At 40.6% G+C, this 18,914-nt stretch overlaps 1 protein-coding gene across 3 annotated transcripts in view; it reads right to left on the bottom strand.

Annotated features, from left to right (window-relative positions):
• Positions 1–957: 957 nt before the first annotated feature.
• The window catches only part of BCKDHB (branched chain keto acid dehydrogenase E1 subunit beta), a 273,945-nt gene continuing 255,988 nt past the window's right edge, over positions 958–18,914 (bottom strand). The window contains exons 10-11 of one of the 3 annotated variants that reach the window (XM_045010401.1): positions 7,929–8,107; positions 958–1,304 (exon numbers count right to left, since the gene is read on the bottom strand). In XM_045010401.1, the coding sequence (XP_044866336.1) occupies positions 7,967–8,107 (141 nt within the window). In that variant the 3' untranslated portion in view covers positions 958–1,304; positions 7,929–7,966. Of the gene's footprint in view, positions 1,305–7,928; positions 8,108–8,711; positions 8,815–18,914 lie in introns of those variants that run through there. The other 2 variants (XR_006578168.1, XM_045010402.1) reach the window with 2 other exon arrangements.

The raw sequence follows: 18,914 nt of genomic DNA, 5'->3' as shown, positions 1-18,914 counted from the left end.
TTGTCTAAGCCCTCCCCCAACCTTGATGAGGACATGAAAGGCATGACCAACAAAAAACTGAGTAAATCTGAATGTTGCAAAACCTCTCAAGACATCTAGAGAGTCTAAATTCTTTTTGTTCTTAGAGATGGTCAGTGCCCTTCAGGTTATGTAGCGAGGTCTGATTCTGGAGACATTCCACAACAGGGAAGGTGAACATTGATAGATTATATTGTAAAATCCTTTCTGTAATACTGTAGGTCTATTTACTTCCCTGCACAGCTTCTTCTCCCACCACTCATTTCAGTTTGGAAGAGACCTGATGATTGCCATTCTTTTGATGACTTAACATTGTTTATTCACCATCAGAATATATCCTACAGCTAGAGGTGAAAATAATTGAAACATAAGGACACTAAGAGAGAGATTTAGCAATGGAGCCCATCAGCTATACAACCATACAGGACAGTATGAGTAGCTCCTCTCCCACTGCACATTTTTAATTAATTTAGAAGAGAGAGGAGAGGAATCAGTACTTTAGGATCTTCTTATTGGAGACCATTATAGTGATGAAAAATGACAATTAATGACAGTGGTTATATAATAAAATAACCAAGTTCTTATACAGCACTTTTCATCAGTAGATCTCAAAATGCATCACCCTCTTTAATGAATTTATCCTCAACATCCCTATGAAGTAGGGAAGTGCTATTATCACAATTTTTACAGATAGGGAACTGAGGCACAGAGAACCCAAGGTCACACAGGAAGTCTGTGGGAGAGGAGGGAATTGATCCCACGTTTCCCAAGTCCTGCCCTCACCATCTGGCCCCAATGTCAGAAACTATGCAACCACTGTCCATTTTGACACACAGATCAGTTTTTCTGCTTCAACATTATTTTTGTTTAAAATGTATAGTTACCAAATAAGGATCTCTTTGGACTTTTCCCAAAACAGAAAAAGCAAAGAGAGACCACATGAGTACAATATGTTTTATTGAATAAAATCCCACATAATATTTACACAGTGAAGTCATTTAAAGATGTATCCTAGTGAAGCATTGCAAAGTGAATAAAGTTCATACTACATCTGGAATTTATTTCTTTAATACATCTGAAACTATTTATTACAGCAATCACCTGTCCATCATTGATTTCATAATTAGGGGAAAATTTGAGCTTTTGAAGATTAGCCAAGATGACATTCAGGATGGATTTACTTCAGAGAAGATAATCTGCTATAGGACTTCCAGAAAACACACATCTGAATAAATGCCAAGAGTTCTAAAGAAGGCTTCTGTAGATTCTTGTTCTTCCTCCCATCTCTGCAAAAGTAGAAGATAAAATAAATTATACACATTTAGGGTGAAAGTAATATCCATAGCTTAAATACGTACCTCCCCAAACCACAATCTCCTTCTTTCATTTCATGTATAATGTTACCTGCAGGATATAAAAGATGATTTCCCTTTACTCATATCATGTATAAATTTTGATTAAACTCGCTTGCACCTTAATGGTGGCAGGAGACTTTCTAAACACAACTAACTCAATATCTTTTGCTCCAATTTATTCCAGTTATGCAGTCCAACAGTAAATGTTGTTCTGGAACATTTAACTTCAAGGCTATTTTTGTTATTTCCTAACACTGTACAAAATAGATAAAATGTTATAGGTACCTAAACTGCCAGTTAACAATAGAATATATTTATTACATATAGAAAACTACATTAAAAGAATATTAAGGTTGCAAAGGGTGAAAGTTAGGAAATGACAGAATTAAGGTTGCCCATGCAACAGTAATTTGGACCATTTCTGCATATGCATTATTATACAGTCTTGGCTGGGTAGTCTATGGCAGGTTAAGTTCTCCTAGGTCCCACTCCAGTGCCTTAAGCAAAAGAGAATGTCCTTCCTCTTTATTTAACTCTCTTCCTTAGTCACACTATTCTGATGAGGAAGGTGTCTTGTAGAAGAAATAGTACGTAATCATGTAATGAAAGAATTTTATTGTAATATTTTGTATGTAATTCCCTAGATTTTTTTAAAAAAAAGTAAACTGAAGTTCCATCTGGAACCACGTTAACCCCCCTCTCCCTCCCAGATGGATCATCCACAAGGTCTAAACTCAACACATTTAGAACAACAGCACAGATCTCTATTAGCTTAGATAAAGAAAATTGGTAGGAATAGCAGGCTGTTATCTGCTATGTGGACCAGACACTAGTGGGGGATACCAAACATACTTAGCCAGTAGCGTATTGGGATGTTGGGAATCAGGACTTCTGGGTTCTATTCCAGGCTCTGGAGGAGTGTGCTAGTGGTTATAGACAGCACAGCCAAGCACATGAATCTGGTACTTTCACTTTGAAAGGCAGTGTGGTTAAGTGGGTGAGACTTGTTCCTGCCATATTAGACATCTGGGTTTTATTCTCTAATGTGCCAGAAGTGACCTTTTGTAACCTCTCACATACTCTATCTGTAAAATGGGGAGGGGGAAAAATGATAACTTTCCTTCCTCCTAAAATAGCGGCGTGAAGCCATGACCCGTAAATAAGTACTTTGAAATGCACAGAATACCGGTCTGTAGTAGCTCTCCTCCTGTCTCTCGGCCCAGCATACCTTCTCACACAAAGGAAGCAGGAAGCCCTGCTGTTTCACCACCTATGACTTGTTTGGAGCTCTAGCTGTGCCTTACATGTAGGAAGCTGAGTGGAACTGGGAGCAAGTAGGAGTTCTGAGGAGCTGGAATATACTCACTGTAGCTAGCATGCAGGGAGTTGTGGGGCCAGAGCAGATGGAATGTCTAGAGATTTTAGCAGCATGTGCAAATGGCAATTTTCAGAGGTTTATAATTCACCATAATCTGGACAGATTTTCATAGAGACAGCAAAAGGCACCTTACTGGTCCCATGATTATTGCCAGTCTAAATTTTAGGTCCCTATGCCAAACCAATGAAGCATGAGAACTCTTCAGAGAAATGGTTGGGGAAAAATTCATCATGGGCAAAACTACCAATTTCCCCCAACCTCTTTCTCAGAAACAGACATTTTTGCTGAAATTTAAAAAATCTGCTTGAGGTAGAGAAAGCCAAGAAATTCGAGACTGAATGGTTTAAGTTTGGCAAAATTATAACTGAAAATAGGGAATGGTAGATGGAAAGTGTTAGGTAACTTCTTAAATAGGCGTAACTACTAGCACTATCACAATGTATACACAGACATACCAATGTGTAACAGGAGTAGATAAAGTACATATAACTCTCATACAGATGAATCTCCATCTGTTAGGGAAAGAGCCTTAAAATGCAGATCTTGGCAACAGACAGAAAAACATAGTCCTGTAGAATACAAAGTTGTGCATGGCCAGAGAGAGGCCATTTGGAAAGGTCTGATGATATCTCTGCCATCCGACGAAGTGGGTATTCACTCACGAAAGCTCATGCTCCAATACGTCTGTTAGTCTATAAGATCCAGACTAACACGGCTACCCCTCTGATACTCTGCCATCTGTGTATTATAACTGCCCCTGATATTTTGTCTATTACACGAGAGCACTTTCTAATATGTGCTGGCTTTTTTATGAATAGCCACTAATCACACCAGCTATACAGGAAATATATATTCATGTTCATCTCATTCCCTCTTTCCATTTTGATTAAGTGTTGTTTGAAGCACAGCTGCACACCTGGAAGCTAACATTTAGAGCGATAGATTTTAACAGTGCCATGTCTAATGTGAACTCACTAGCAGCCAAGAAGTTGTTGAAAGGTCTGACTTAGTTATGTGGAAACTTTATGCTTATCTTTCATTGATGAGTCATACAACATTATATTATCAACTCAGTCTATGAACAGGAAAGACATGACAAACGTCAACATTGAGAGAAATGACTGTGTACGTGTGATATATTGTCAACATATATGCATGCAGCCAGTCAGGGGGGAAAAAAAAATAAGTGGCACAAGGCAGAGAGGCTACTTTTAGAAATGAACTATTTCAGTCTCCAATTCAGAGATTTTGACTAGGCTTAGGCACAATGCTGCAAGTGAATCCAAGTGCCTACGTGCAGTCCCACTGGGAGCAGGGTAAATCTGTGCTCAGCTAGCTGCAGGACAAGTGCCCTTGTTTTTCTGCAAAACATTCAGAATTACCTTTTTAGTAATGCTTAGTTCTGTGAATGGAGAGGGATGGATTTATATGTTATTCCTTCTCTGAATACTGTGTGATTGATATGTATATTGAAAATATCAATACAAATAACTACAAGTTAGAGAGACAAAGAAATGTACCACAGAGCTGTAACTTGATTAACTGGCACAGTTTTTGCCATCTGTTTAAAAGTAATGGATACAAGTCTCCAATAAAAGACTTGATCACAGGTGGGAAACATGAAAATTACTTGCTGCACATCAAGTTGTTCACAAGCATAACCAAAGTAAGTGGCTACTTGGGATCCTAAAATCTATGCCAGCTCTGCAGCTAACAGGCCAGCCCTACACTCCACTCTGACAGTATAATCAGAGGGAATAGAAACACGCACCTGTAGATCCCCTCTGTCTTTCCAGCACCAGGATGAGAAGGGGACAACTTATGGTCTGATATTCCGCCTTTTTAGCAACATATGGCTCTGCTCTGGTTGGGGCCTCATGAACTGTAAGACAATCTCCAGTCTCTTTGAAGGTAGTTATTACAGGAGATCGCTGTGCTCCCTGCATATAAATGGATTTGCAACAACTGACCTCAGAATTCCGGATCAACAAACCACCTCACCAATGAGTATTACGCTGAGAACAAGAGCCAGCAAATGCTACAATTATGCTTTCATTTTCATAGCAATACAGATAAAACACATTATCCTTCCATCTGAACTCCGTGGAGCAGATGGCTGAACACGGATCTTTTGTAATTACTGCCTCTGACAAGTAGATTAATTTCTAAAAATATTAACTAAACAAGGAAAAACTTGTTACAAGTGGAAATAAAGGCACGGCAATAACAATTCAGTGCAACCTGCACAGGAAACTGTAACATCCATTTATTTATTTATAAGAAGCCAAAGCAAATATTTACTGTAAAAACTAAATACTGCAATACCCCTAAATAATTATAAGCTGATGGGATGTATGAGCTGTGGATAGGCCAAACTTGGATGCACACCATAATACAGAATCCCAGCCACAGTGATTTGAAAAAACTATGCAAAGAATTTTATGAGACTCCTCTCAAAATTTCCTAGACCTATGTCTCTCCACTACACTCACACCCAATAACCTGCAAAGAGGACATGACACTCCAAGATTTCCCATCACCGATTTCTAGCAGATTATTCTGTGAGGGACAAAACCTATTTTGACCCCCAACAGCATGACTAGAGGTTATGGACCCTGTAACCTGCAGATCTCCTGAAATCAGCTGGAAGTCAGTGCTAGTCTGTGTCTCTACGTTGCCTCCTGCCCCTCCCTAGCCTTGTGGCTTTCCCCTCATCTCAGTGAGCCTAGCTCCATAGCAAAGCCGACTAAATTACTACCAGCTGCCCCAGTAGTCCCCTTCGACAGTTTTTGCGTGGTGGGATCCACAGTACAAACTGAAAGGTGGTGGAAGGGACATATCCAAAAGTTAATTCAGATTAAGTCTACATTCCCTTTATAGACGGTTGCATGCTGGTTTCCAGAGGACAAAAGTGGCACACATGTAGTGCGCATGTCTACCTCCTTCCCACAGCCTGCCTCCCTGCACAGACTCCCCTGATCCCCATCCTATGTACGGTCAGAGATGGGAATGGACAATGATGCTGCAGATGCTGCAGACCCCTCTTTTACATCCCCAGAAGGGCAGTCTTCTGGATTTGCTTCTCCTCTGTCATAGAAGATGTTTTTTTCCCTAAATAAGAACAGATCAGGGACAACCGACCATGCTCCATTGATAACCTCCCTAAAATTTCAACCATGTGCAAAATAATAAAAGATGCATACCCACAACTACCATAATGAAATCTCAGCTAACATAGGATGTCCTTACTTTTAAAATATACAGAAATGCTATGGTATTTCACATGACATAGTATTGTGGCCATACTGACTGAGTACATGTCCTCAGGAAGGGAAGCAGAGAAACAGTTTCTTGTCACCTTAAATGACAGCTTCTTGGAGTAGCTAGTCCTGGAACCCACAAAGGGAGAGGCAATAAAGTAAATGTGGAGTTACTAAGTGGAACCACAGTATTTCATGGAGACAAGGACTCTTTGGATTGAGCAAAACAGACTAGTGATCTGAAAGGGTAAACTTCTGATCACATGTAGGGGAGCTCTTGAAGCTTCCTACTCTGGGGACAAAAGGAAGGAAAAAAAACAAATACCAGGTCAAAAAAAGACCTGAAAAGAAACATCTACAAAAATGAGAGACACTGGCTACTTAATGCACCTCACACATTCAACTAAGGCTTCACAGTTTAACTGAACACTGCAGAATGGTAGTTCCTCTCTTAGTAGTTGTATCAAGCATTAAGGCCTGTCCTAATGCTGTCAGCTGCAGGTATATAATACTATGCTTTGGTGAAGCTGTATAACAGCTCAAGACTTTGAGGTAAGAACATTACATCATCCACAGGGTATATTCTGATGGGATATTTACATGAGACCACAGCCATATACTGGGAATATGAACACAAGAATGGGTCCCCATTATAGGGCATAATCCTGCTGCCACTGAAGTCAATAGTAAAACTCCCACTGACTTCAATGGGAGCAAGAGAAACTCCATAATATATAAAGTACCTTTGGATTATGCTATTTTCTAATTTCTTTTTATGTTAGAAAGATGAGGCCCATGAAGTATGGATCCCAGCAACTGCCTCCCATCTAAATACAATAGCTATAATGCTACTATTTTACAGTCATTGAAATCCATAGTAAATCAACTACTTGTTTAAACCAGATTTACATCATAACATCAGCCAGTAAATACAGAAGATATATTATAGTCATTTTCAGCTTCCTTTCAAAGACTTTGTTGGCCGATGAACAGTCTAACACTATGTATGTTTATGAAGGAAAAGAACAGATTTTTGCTATTACATTGAAAAGAAATTTAAGACTAGGAATGTGTTTTAAACATCCTAATGATTTAGATACAAGTAATGAAATTTAATACCACTTGCTTCCTTGCAGGATTTTGCAAACAGCTGAAATCTCACTGGGTGAATGGGCAAAGAAGCTGGAAAAATTATATAGAAAATGTAATAGTTGGTTATTATTTGTAGAATAAACTTTAGATAACAGGGCTTACAGGGGATGGGAGGGATAGCTCAGTGGTTTGGGCATTGGCCTGCTAAACGCAAGCTTATGAGCTCAGTCCTTGAGGGGACCATTTAGGGAACTGGGGCAAAAAGTCTGTCTGGGGATTGGTCCTGCTTTGAAGAGGGGGTTGGACTAGATGACCTCCTGAGGTCCCTTCTAACTCTAATATTCTATGATTCTAAGTATTTTTGAATATAATATAAGACTGGAGGAAATTCATGTCTTCAATGCACTGTATGCAGAGTCAATCCTGAAAAGGGCTGAGTACTCTCAGCTCCCATTAAAGTCAACATGAGTTGAAGATGACCCACATGTCATAGGTCTGAACCCACCATGAGCCATAGGAGGTTTTAAAGTTCAAACAGAATGGGCTTTCATATGTGAAATATTTGAAGCAACATAGATTTTTTCTTTCAATCAACAATTGTTCTTAATCAATCACACTTCTCAGAATGCACAGTATTTTATATTCTAATTCAGCAAGGTACTCAAACATGTGCTCCACTATGAGCATTAACTACAGTGGGGCTACTTATGTGCTTAAAATTAGGCAGAGGATTAAGTACCTTTCTGAACCATGACCTTAAGCAGCAATAGCCAATTCCTGCTTTTAAAAATGACTAGTACTTTAACCTTTAAATCTTCCACTTACTCTGGTTAGAACGGTTGTAGACTTCATCAATAATTTTATCAATAATTAATCATTTTTCGAAGGGCATCATAGCATTTCCATTTGTCTGGGATGTAGAAAGGTTCAAAGATATGAGGGAAAGGAGTGTCGTAGCCACATACTCTTGAAATAGGAGCCTCTAGATTCAAGAAGCACTCTTCCTGTTAAAAGAAACAAGGAAGAAAGTTAGTAAGGCTTTTACTTTCAGAAGCCATGCTTCACAAATTAAGTTCTGGTGAGCGATGCCAGACTGACACCCCTGAAAATCCAAACATTCTATTTATACCACAGCATAGACACAGCCCAGACAACAGAAGTAAAGCTTCCCTTTCTTCTTAGCAATTTATATTAAAATAACAACTGGTATCAATGTTACATTCATTTTATAGATGTGCTTTATGTTAAACTGCATGCAGATTATATTTAGCACATCTATTATACATCCAAAGAGAGACACTGCCAGGAAGCAACATATTTCAGGAACAAAGAAATAAGAGTGTATACTTCCCAAGCCACATTTAAACATATAAGGAAAATCAAATAATCTAAAAGCCACTATTATTTGTTATATAAGTGAATGTTATATACAACTTCTAGTGTATTAGGGACTTATCCCAAGAAGTGCTGAGTAGCTGCATCTGGCACTGAAATCCATGGACTTGCATGTGATCAGCACATTCTGAGAGTCAACCACACAGTCTGTAAATAAAAATTATCTTTGTTCTGAGGGTATGTCTACACAGCAACTAGACACTCATGACTAACCTGTGCCAGCTGTCTCAGGCATGCGGGGCTCAGGCTACAGGGCTGTTTCATTGCGGTGTAGATTTCTGGGCTTGGTCTGCGTAGATTTCCAGGCTCTAGGATCCTGAAAGGTGGGAGGGTTGACTAGTTTCTGTGTAGACATACCCTGAGAGGCCCAGACTTGGCAAAGTCTGCTTATTCAGGCCACCAGGCATGCAGAGTATTACAAACATACCCCACTAATCTGAAGGTGGACGTGTAGCTTGTGTGAAATTTTAGCATCCTTAGCAGCCAACTCAAGAATGGCACTCAAGTCTTCCTGCTTTCCCAAACAGCTGGGTGAGTGCAGGGAATGTGGCAATCTGGGATAGGTGAATCCAGTAGTACGTTTTCCAGATAGTACTGATATAGATACCAATTATCATCTCACAAATTTTCTCTCATCCCCAGAATATCCTCTATAGACTCACCCTCCTGGCCAGGCAGAGGAAGGGGCAAGAGCAGAACCACAGACCTGCTCATGTAACCCTGGATCCAGTGGAGAGCAGGGTCAAGATAAGAGATAAGAGATCTTGACCCTTCCTCCTAACATTTACTAAGATCTCCTGGCTGGACTTCTCCTTTCTGAGCCCAGCAAGCGTAGAGAAGTCTCTTTCCTCGTAGTCCTCTTCCACTGGACCCATATAATCAATTCCTGTCAAACACTCATGTTTCTCAATAGTGGGATGCTAGATATTTTCTCAGATTGCTGGATTGTTTTGAACACAAGGATATGCTGCAACCTAAGAGTGAGCTATCCGCCTAGGTTTGTATAAGGTCACCCCTCACCACGCATGATGGCATGGATAGGAGATACCCCTGTAACACAAGTGAATTGCAGAAATGTCATGTTTCTCCATATTACTCACATGCAATTGTATGGTAGCATCTTCTTTCAAAGCAGTTGGAAATAGAAAATGCATGAGGAAAAGGATTTCCCTACCCTTTCTGAACTCCCACATTACTCCCCCCAGTGATCAACTAGTTAGCTATGTTGCCAGTCTAGTTGTTTTCCAAATAGATAGAATTGTTTTAAAAAATTTCTAGTTGGAAAAAAATTGCATTTAGTTGTTGGTTCGATGTTTGAATTGAAATTGAAACATTAATACACACTTTAAAAGCATATATATGATAAAACACTTGTCCCTGAAAAAGCATAATAGGTTTTAAAAGTATGAACAAAGACTAACTTCCTTACACAACTGTGTTTGTTGCGACAATGTTGGCATATTCATTTTGGTGATGTTGGCCAAATTCATAATTTCAAATTATGATTGATAAACAACAAACCATCATAAAATAAAATGCTGATGTTTATTGGTGTTTTATTATGTTTAAAATGTGGGGCCAAGAGTTAGCCTTGCCGATGAAAATGTACGAAACTTGCTTACAGCAACCAGGCAACCATAATAAATGTAACTCCCCCTTTTTTATTGAAATTTCATGAAAGTTTATGTCCACACAGAAGGAAGTAATACAATTTTTCATTCTTGGAACAACCAGATTAGTATGTTTTAGTGACTTTACTTCAGAATGCCAGATTTGTGACCGGGAAATTTATAAACAAAAATACATCTGGGACTAGGGTTTTTGATTTCAAAAGGGCTAACTTTAAAGAATTAAGGAAATTAGTTAGGCAAGTGGATTGGACTGAAGAACTTGTGGATCTAAAGGCAGAGGAGGCCTGGAATTACTTCAAGTCAAAGTTGCAGAAACTATCAGAAGCCTGCATCCCAAGAAAGGGGAAAAAAATCATAGGCAGGAGTTGTAGACCAAGCTGGATGAGCAAGCATCTCAGAGAGGTGATTAAGAAAAAGCAGGCAGCCTACAGGGAGTGGAAGATGGGCGGGATTAGCAAGGAAAGCTACCTTATTGAGGTCAGAACATGTAGGGATGAAGTGAGAAAGGCTAAAAGCCATGTAGAGTTGGACCTTGCAAAGGGAATTAAAACCAATAGTAAAAGGTTCTATAGCCATATAAATAAGAAGAAAACAAAGAAAGAAGAAGTGGGACCGCTAAACACTGAGGATGGAGTGGAGGTTAAAGATAATCTAGGCATGGCCCAATATCTAAATAAATACTTTGCCTCGGTCTTTAATAAGGCTAATGAGGAGCTTATGGATAATGGAAGGATGACAATTGGGAATGAGGATATGAAGGTAGATATTACCACATCTGAGGTAGAAGCCAAACTCGAACAGCTTAATGGGACTAAATCGGAGGGCCCAGATAATCTTCATCCAAGAATATTAAAGGAACTGGCACATGAAATTGCAAGCCCATTAGCAAGAATTTTTAATGAATCGGTAAACTCAGGGGTTGTACCGTACGACTGGAGAATTGCTATCATAGTTCCTATTTTTAAGAAAGGAAAAAAAAGTGATCCGAGTAACTATAGGCCTGTTAGTTTGACATCTGTGGTATGTAAGGTCTTGGAAAAAATTTTGAAGGAGAGGGTAGTTAAGGACATTGAGGTCAATGGTAATTGGGACAAAATACAACATGGTTTCACAAAAGGTAGATCGTGCCAAACCAACCTGAGCTCCTTCTTTGAGAAAGTAACAGATTTTTTAGACAAAGGAAATGCAGTGGATCTAATTTACCTCGATTTCAGTAAGGCATTTGACACGGTTCCACATGGGGAATTATTAGTTAAATTGGAAAAGATGGGGATAAATATGAAAATTGAAAGGTGGATAAGGAACTGGTTAAAGGGGAGACTACAACGGGTCATACTGAAAGGTGAACTGTCAGGCTGGAAGGAGGTTACTAGTGGAGTACCTCAGGGATCAGTTTTGGGACCAATTTTATTTAACCTTTTTATTACTGACCTTGGCACAAAAAGCGGGAATGTGCTAATAAAGTTTGCGGATGACACAAAGCTGGGAGGTATTGCTAACACAGAGAAGGACTGGAATATCATACAGGAAGATCTGGATGACCTTGTAAACTGGAGTAATAGTAATAGAATGAAATTTATTTCAGGGGGAGGGATAGCTCAGTGGTTTGAGCATTGGCCTGCTAAACCCAGGGTTGTGAGTTCAATCCTTGCGGGGGCCACTTAGGGATCAGGGGCAAAAATTGGTCCTGCTAGTGAAGGCAGGGGGCTGGACTCAATGACCTTTCAAGGTCCCTTCCAGTTCTAGGAGATTGGTATATCTCCTATTATTAATAGTGAAAAGTGCAAGGTCATGCATTTAGGGATTGATAACAAGAATTTTAGTTATAAATTGGGGACGCATCAGTTGGAAGTAACAGAGGAGAAGGACCTCGGAGTATTGGTTGATCACAGGATGACTATGAGCCGCCAATGTGATATGGCCATTAAAAAAGCTAATGCGGTTTTAGGATGCATCAGGCGAGGTATTTCCAGCAAAGATAAGGAGGTGTTAGTACTGTTATATAAGGCACTGGTGAGACCTCATCTGGAATACTGTGTGCAGTTCTGGTCTCCCATGTTTAAGAAGGATGAATTCAAACTGGAACAGGTTCAGAGACGGGCTACTAGGATGATCCGAGGAATGGAAAACCTGTCTTATGAAAGGAGACTGAAAGAGCTTGGCTTGTTTAGCCTAACCAAAAGAAGGTTGAGGGGGATATGATTGCTCTTTATAAATATATCAGAGGGATTAATATTAGGGAGGGAGAAGAATTATTTAAGCTTAGTAACAATGTGGACACAAGAACAGATGGATATAAACTGGACACAAGGAAGTTTAGACTTGAAATTAGATGAAGGTTTCTAACCATTAGAGGAGTGAAGTTCTGGAACAGCCTTCCAAGGGGAGTAGTGGGGGCAAAAGATATATCTGGTTTTAAGACTAAGCTCAATAAATTTATGGAGGGGTTGGTATGATGGGATAGCCTAATTTTGGCAATTATTTTGGCAATTGATCTTTGATTATCAGCAGGTAAGTATGCCCAGTGGTCTGTGATGGGATGTTAGATGGGGTGGGATCTGAGTTACTACAGAGAATTCTTTCCTGGGTGCTGGCTGGTGAGTCTTGCCCACATGCTCAGGGTTTAACTGATCGCCATATTTGGGGTCGGGAAGGAATTTTCCTCGAGGGCAGATTGGCAGAGGTCCTGGAGGTTTTTCGCCTTCCTCTGCAGCATGGGGCACGGGTCACTTGCTGGAGGATTCTCTGCAGCTTGAGGTCTTCAAACCGCAATTTGGGGACTTCAATAACTCAGACATAGGCTAGGGGTTTGTTATAGAAGTGGATGGGTGAGATTCTGTGGCCTGCATTGTGCAGGAGGTCAGACTAGATGATCATAATGGTCCCTTCTGACCTTAAAGTCTATGAGTCTATATAAATATACATTTCCTAGTAGGCTAAGATTTTTAAAATGCATAATATTTGCAAAGGTCATTATCTCACATCGTTGCTATCTTGAGGGGTCATTATCTCGGGGAGTTTCTGTACTAAATCTTTTAATTATTATGATATTTTCAAAAGTCAATTTAAATATATATATTTTTAAATAATATTTTTTGTTTTAGAATTCTAAAACTTATGTTTTTCAGTTTTTACTATGGTGCCATCTTCACCCTCATGGTCTCACTCCTTGGCCCTCATCTTCCTGTAAATTCGAATACCCCCTCTAACTTCAATTCCTGGGGAAAACACTGGCAGTAGGTCATTCAATCCAACCCAGTGTCATAGCATTTCCTAGTGAAAAGGTCAACCTATGAACTGTCCATGTATGGATATATGTTTACCTGACAAATATCAAACAAACACTATGCTTTTTCTGGGATCTGCTTTCAGGTTGGCTTTCTTGTTGACCCTTCTGTTGGTACAGAGCTTTGGGATAGCAGTAGGGAAAGAGAAAATCGCTATTTAAAGCTTGCAGAGCTTACAGTCTTAAATAGCAATATTGAGAGTGGTAAATTAACTTCAGATTGGGACATACCCCTCCACTGAACCAGGAAATCACATTGCTTTCCATATTTAATATGCGTTTGTCTTAACTGTCAACTAGAAGCACGAACATATGACTATCAGTATCCCACTACGTGATTAATTTAAGTAACACCACTTCTTGCTACTTGGTATTATTTTCATTATAATGTGAGTTTAAGCATTTTAAGGTTGGATTTTCTTTATAAAAAGTGAGATTAATGTTGTGAAAAGTGCTAGATGGAAAGTAACAGAGACCAAAATCCTTTATTTTAACCCACAGACCAGCTACATCAAACTTCCAATTCTGCCTCACCCCTGACTGGAAAATCTTTATGGGGGAAAGGATAGTGTACTCTCCATATGTAGTCAGTCCTTGGCCCCCGTACTGTGACTGCTGATAACAGTGCTTATTTTGGACACAGTAATGCCTGTTCATTAGGGTACAGGGGTGGGGTGGAGATGAAGCACAGCAGCAGGAGCTTTCAGATGCACAGGGTGAGTAGGCCATCTGCACTCCACAGCTATCTAGCTCTGTATGCCATGACCCTATCTCCCCTTTTGGAATATCTAGCTGTCACAGGATCACGGACTAGGGGAGTCCACACTCTCATGGCAATGCAACCCTGAAACTGTGGCCACAGCCACCCCAGAAGATTAGGGCTGAGTTTCATTGAAGCCTACTCCACACCTTGTGCATCTGTACAGAGGCCATTTAAGCTCTGGGCCTCAGTTTCAGCTGGCAGGGAGCCCAGAGCCCTTCAAATCCCCAGACCATACCGGCTTACTTTCACCTCTGAGCAAGTGGTAGAGTTTAGGGGCTGTGGATCTCCGGGTGTGGAGTGGGATTAAGAGATCTGGGGGGAGGAGGAGATTGGGGTAGACACTGTGGACAGGGAATATTTATGGGTAGAGTCCGGTGGGTCAAGCGGGGAGGCCCTTACCAGATCTGAGCCTGAGCCATGAAGTAGAATTGCTGGGCAGGATTGGTGCTTTTCTGCACCATCCCCCCACTCCTTGCAGACAGGCTGGGTCCTTTGCATTAGGCAGATACCTGGGACTGAGACAGCGTGGCCCTGTCCCACACCATCTCAGGCATTACTAGGAGAGAGGGGTGGAGCTATGCCTCCTAGGTGGGTCCTGCGCAGGCTGCACAGCAAAAAAGAGCCTGGCAGTGACAACGCCATTCCTCAGCACCCCCAGAGCCAGCTACAAATCCTTGGCATCCCGCCTCCCCAACAGCACCAGCTCCGAATCACTGGCATCCCACCTCCCCACAGCACCACCAGTGCCAGCTCGTCAGTATCCTCCCTCCCCAAGAGCACCCCCAGAGCCAGTTCCTCAGTTCTCCACCTCCCCCACAGGCAGTGTGTGGGAGACCCAAAGAGGCAGCACTGCCCTGGCTACTGGCAGCTGTAGTAGCCCGAACTCCTCCACCGCTGCTGTTCTCCATGGGGCAGAGGGAGAAGACCTGGTGTCTCAGCACTGTACTGCCTCTGAGGCTGCAGCAGCAGCACTACCAGCCGGGGGACAAAATGTTACCCAAAGTGTTGGGAGCGAGTGGGGGATGCCACTCTCTGCCCTCCCTCTTTTGTCACCCTGACTGTATTTAGTATCATCTTACCCCCTTTCTAGGGTCTGTCTTCTTTGGTAATTCAAATAGAAGGAGGAGAAACATAACCCTAGGCTGTCTTCCTAAACACAGATATTTCTCAGGGAGTTCCTGAAGAGCACTCTCTGTCCTAGAGCCCAAGAACCTCCATTCTTGAGCCATTCCTCCTGCATTATATCCCTGCCACAATGAGTCAGCAGGAATCAGTCAGCATCACCCTGCAGAGTTCCAACAGCACTTAACAGGTTGATTCAACAGAAGAACTCTACCACCTTCTTGCAGTCATTAGTGATCCACACTGAATTCAAACCAGCAATTTAGAAAGGTTCTATATTATTTTAATAATCTCCCTGAGCCAGTATTAATTCATTCTAATTGTAGTATTCAAACTGCCCTTACGCATGGAGGGAGTGACATCCCAGCCTTCTTTTTTGTTTGGCTCAGGCTCTTAGTTTAATTCATCCAAGTATTACAATCTTTATAGTCCTTCTTAGAGCATTCCACATTGTTTAGTGTCCCTATTTAAAACCTGAAGAAATGTAATTTGGAAAAGTTGCATAATAAATACTGAAAAATAGAACCAAGTGATAACATTAATAGAATGAGTTTGTGCTCCAGTAATGGTCTCTCCTTACGGACAGATAGTGGTAAAGCCAAGACATTTACTTATGAAGTGGTTGCAGACTTTCATTCTATTAATGTTATCACTATTATACCTAATTTAAAATAAAAATAAATGTTAAGACTTCCAAAACCACCGCTTGGATTTTCTCTTTATAGGGAGAGAATCCCAAATGGATGTTAAAGTCAGCCTTTATGCTGCAATTTAAAAATTGTGAGAGTTTTATACTGCATTTTAAAAGCCTTTCATCTTGAGCACATACACTGCTTAGAAATTTTTTAAGCTCCCAGAGGTGCTAGCTGGATGTGTGATGGAGGCTTGATCACGTGACACTATCCAAAAAAAAATAAATCAAAAATACGCAAAGTGATGGAACAACAATGTGTTTGAACTTGGGGCTGTTTGGGGCTTTTTAAAAAAATGTGCGCCTGACTGTGAGGATTTTCTTCTGCACATTAACAAATAAGAAATTTTCTTTTATCAATGAGCTATTTCAGAGGTGGAAAATGAGGTCTCAGCCGTGCAACTAAATCCATGTAGGTGAAGTCCTACAACCGCACAATCCCACTGAAGTCAATGTAGTTTCGTGCGGGAACATACCCATATGGATCTAATTGCAGGATCAGTACTGTACTCTGTACTTCATTTTTTGTTAATCATTGGAATAAGTGATATTTTAGCAAACTGATTAGCTGATAAAAAAAACTGCATTAGGTATAATGAAAAATAATATATGAAGCTAAGGTAACAAATTGGTTATTTTCTTACATAAAACTTCTTTAAAAGAATGTTCATTATCATACTTACAATATATTATTTTAAATAATTCTGTGGGAAAGTCCTCTAAGAACATAAGAACGGCCATACTGGGTCAGACCAATGGTCCAGCTAGTCTTCCGACAGTGGCCCAATGCCAGGCGTTTCAGAGGAAATGAAGAGAACAGCCAATCATAGAGTGATCCAGTATCCAGATATACTCGACAACAGTATATCTTAGACTCATGACTTTAAGGCCAGAAACGACCATCACAATCATCTAGTCTGACCTCCTGCACATTGCAGGCCATAGAAACTGACCCACCCACTCCTGTACTAGGCCCATAATCTCTGGCTGAGTTACTAAATATTGATTTAAAGACTTCAGAGAATTCACCATTTACACTAGTCCAAACCAGCAAGTGACCAGTACCTGACGCTGCAGAAGATGGCAAAAAAACCCAGGGTCTCTGCCTTCTGACCTGGGGAAAAATTCCTTCCCAACCCCCAAATATGGTGATCAGTTAGACTCTAAGCATGTGGGTGAGACCCACCAGCAGACACCTGAGAAAGAATTCTCTATTGTAACTCAAAGCCCTCCCCGGCTAGTGTCCCATCTTTGGCCACTGGAGGTATTTGCTAATATCAGATATTTTTACAGGGACTTTAATTATTTATTCCACCATAGCTACCTTTACGTTCTCTGGATGCTGAATTAGGATCTGATGCCACAAACACTATAATTTTAATGTTTAGTAGCATGAGTAGTCCCCTCTGAAGTCAGTAACAATGTCAATGACATCAGTTACTACTGACAGAAGCTCAGTAGAACTGGTAAAATCTAGGCTTTCAAATATTTACAAGAATAATAAGTTGTAGAATATTTTCACATAACTTGGAATGAAATCATACTGCAGAGAATGAGGCATAAATTTGGTGTTGTCAGGTGCTGTCTCCTGGTATTCAGGCCTAGTGGTTGGAACAGAGGTTGAAGCCAGGTGTAGGGTCAAGACCGGGTCGAGGGCGGTTCTGGATCGGATATTGGGACAGGCTGGGGTCAGAATGGAGATTAAAATATCTAGACAAGCCAGAATGAGTACGGTAGCCGGGTCGAAGCTGGGCAGTCAGAGTCCAGGGACAATTTTAAGTCAGTACCATAGTTGGGCTCCAGGTACAGGCCAAAGCTGGGTAATCAGAGTTTGAGGGTCAGGAAGCAGAGGGGAGGCTGGTGCAGGTCAGTAATGGAGCTGGAGCAAGGACAAGACTGGAACAGGGCTCAGGCAAGGCTGCGGCACGAACAGGAACAGGATCAAAAGCAGGCTGGGAGTCAAAAGAGTCTTTTACACTGCGAGGCTGCAGGAGGGTTCGAGGCCAGGTAATGCTAATTTTAGGAAGAAAATGTGTAATGATATCTTTTTCCCCAGCCAAATAAATAAGACTTTCCCACAAGATTACAGATTATGAAATGGATTATCTGATAGGTTACTGATTTGTTGATTGTAACCCAAGCAAATAAAATGACATTGAGGAGTATATAGGACAGTACATTAGTAAATTTACAGTATTAGTAAGTCTTTCATGCACGTGAACATCTCTCTTTATATTGTCTATCAGCATATTCTACACGTTCAGCCCATCAGCCCCATATAAAGTGTGGTCTTGAAGAACACTTAATTCTCCAAGTTACAGACCATGTTAAATAACATATTTTACATGGATTCTTGTTCACAGCAGCTGTATAATAATATAAGACTGTAGGAGGATAACCAAAGCAGCATGATGGATAATATGACACTGCAACATCTGTTCTACATATTGTTGCGCCAGACCATTTGCACCTGTGTCGCCATACTGTACAGAAAATGGGACTGGAAGCGTATTATGCAAAGGAATCTAATCCCTTGTAAAGAGCTGATGTGCAAAAGCCTATTTTACAAGCCTATTGGGAAACTGGTACACTGAACATATGCACAGAGCTTCCCCCACTCTTACCCCTCTACGCTCATAGAAATATAACAGGCCTCATTTTCATGTCAGTGGAGTTATTCCATATTTACCTTGGGGCATGAGAGACAATTTGTCCCAAATAATTTTTGTACACAATGCTAAGGCCTTAGGTATCTCTCCATATGTTTAGATAAAATTATTCTTATTCCAGAAACCTGATACCTTCTGAAAGAAAAGTGCTTAGGAAAAGACAGATCTAAACATTCAATACTAGAAATTCAATACTTTTGTCAGGTGAAGTAGATCCCTGGCTTATGATTCAGTGTAGGTACTTTTGAAAAAAT

This window comes from Mauremys mutica, chromosome 3 (genome assembly GCF_020497125.1).
Source record: "Mauremys mutica isolate MM-2020 ecotype Southern chromosome 3, ASM2049712v1, whole genome shotgun sequence".
Taxonomy (NCBI): Eukaryota; Metazoa; Chordata; order Testudines; family Geoemydidae; genus Mauremys; species Mauremys mutica.
This window is presented reverse-complemented; position numbering and strand designations above follow the sequence as displayed.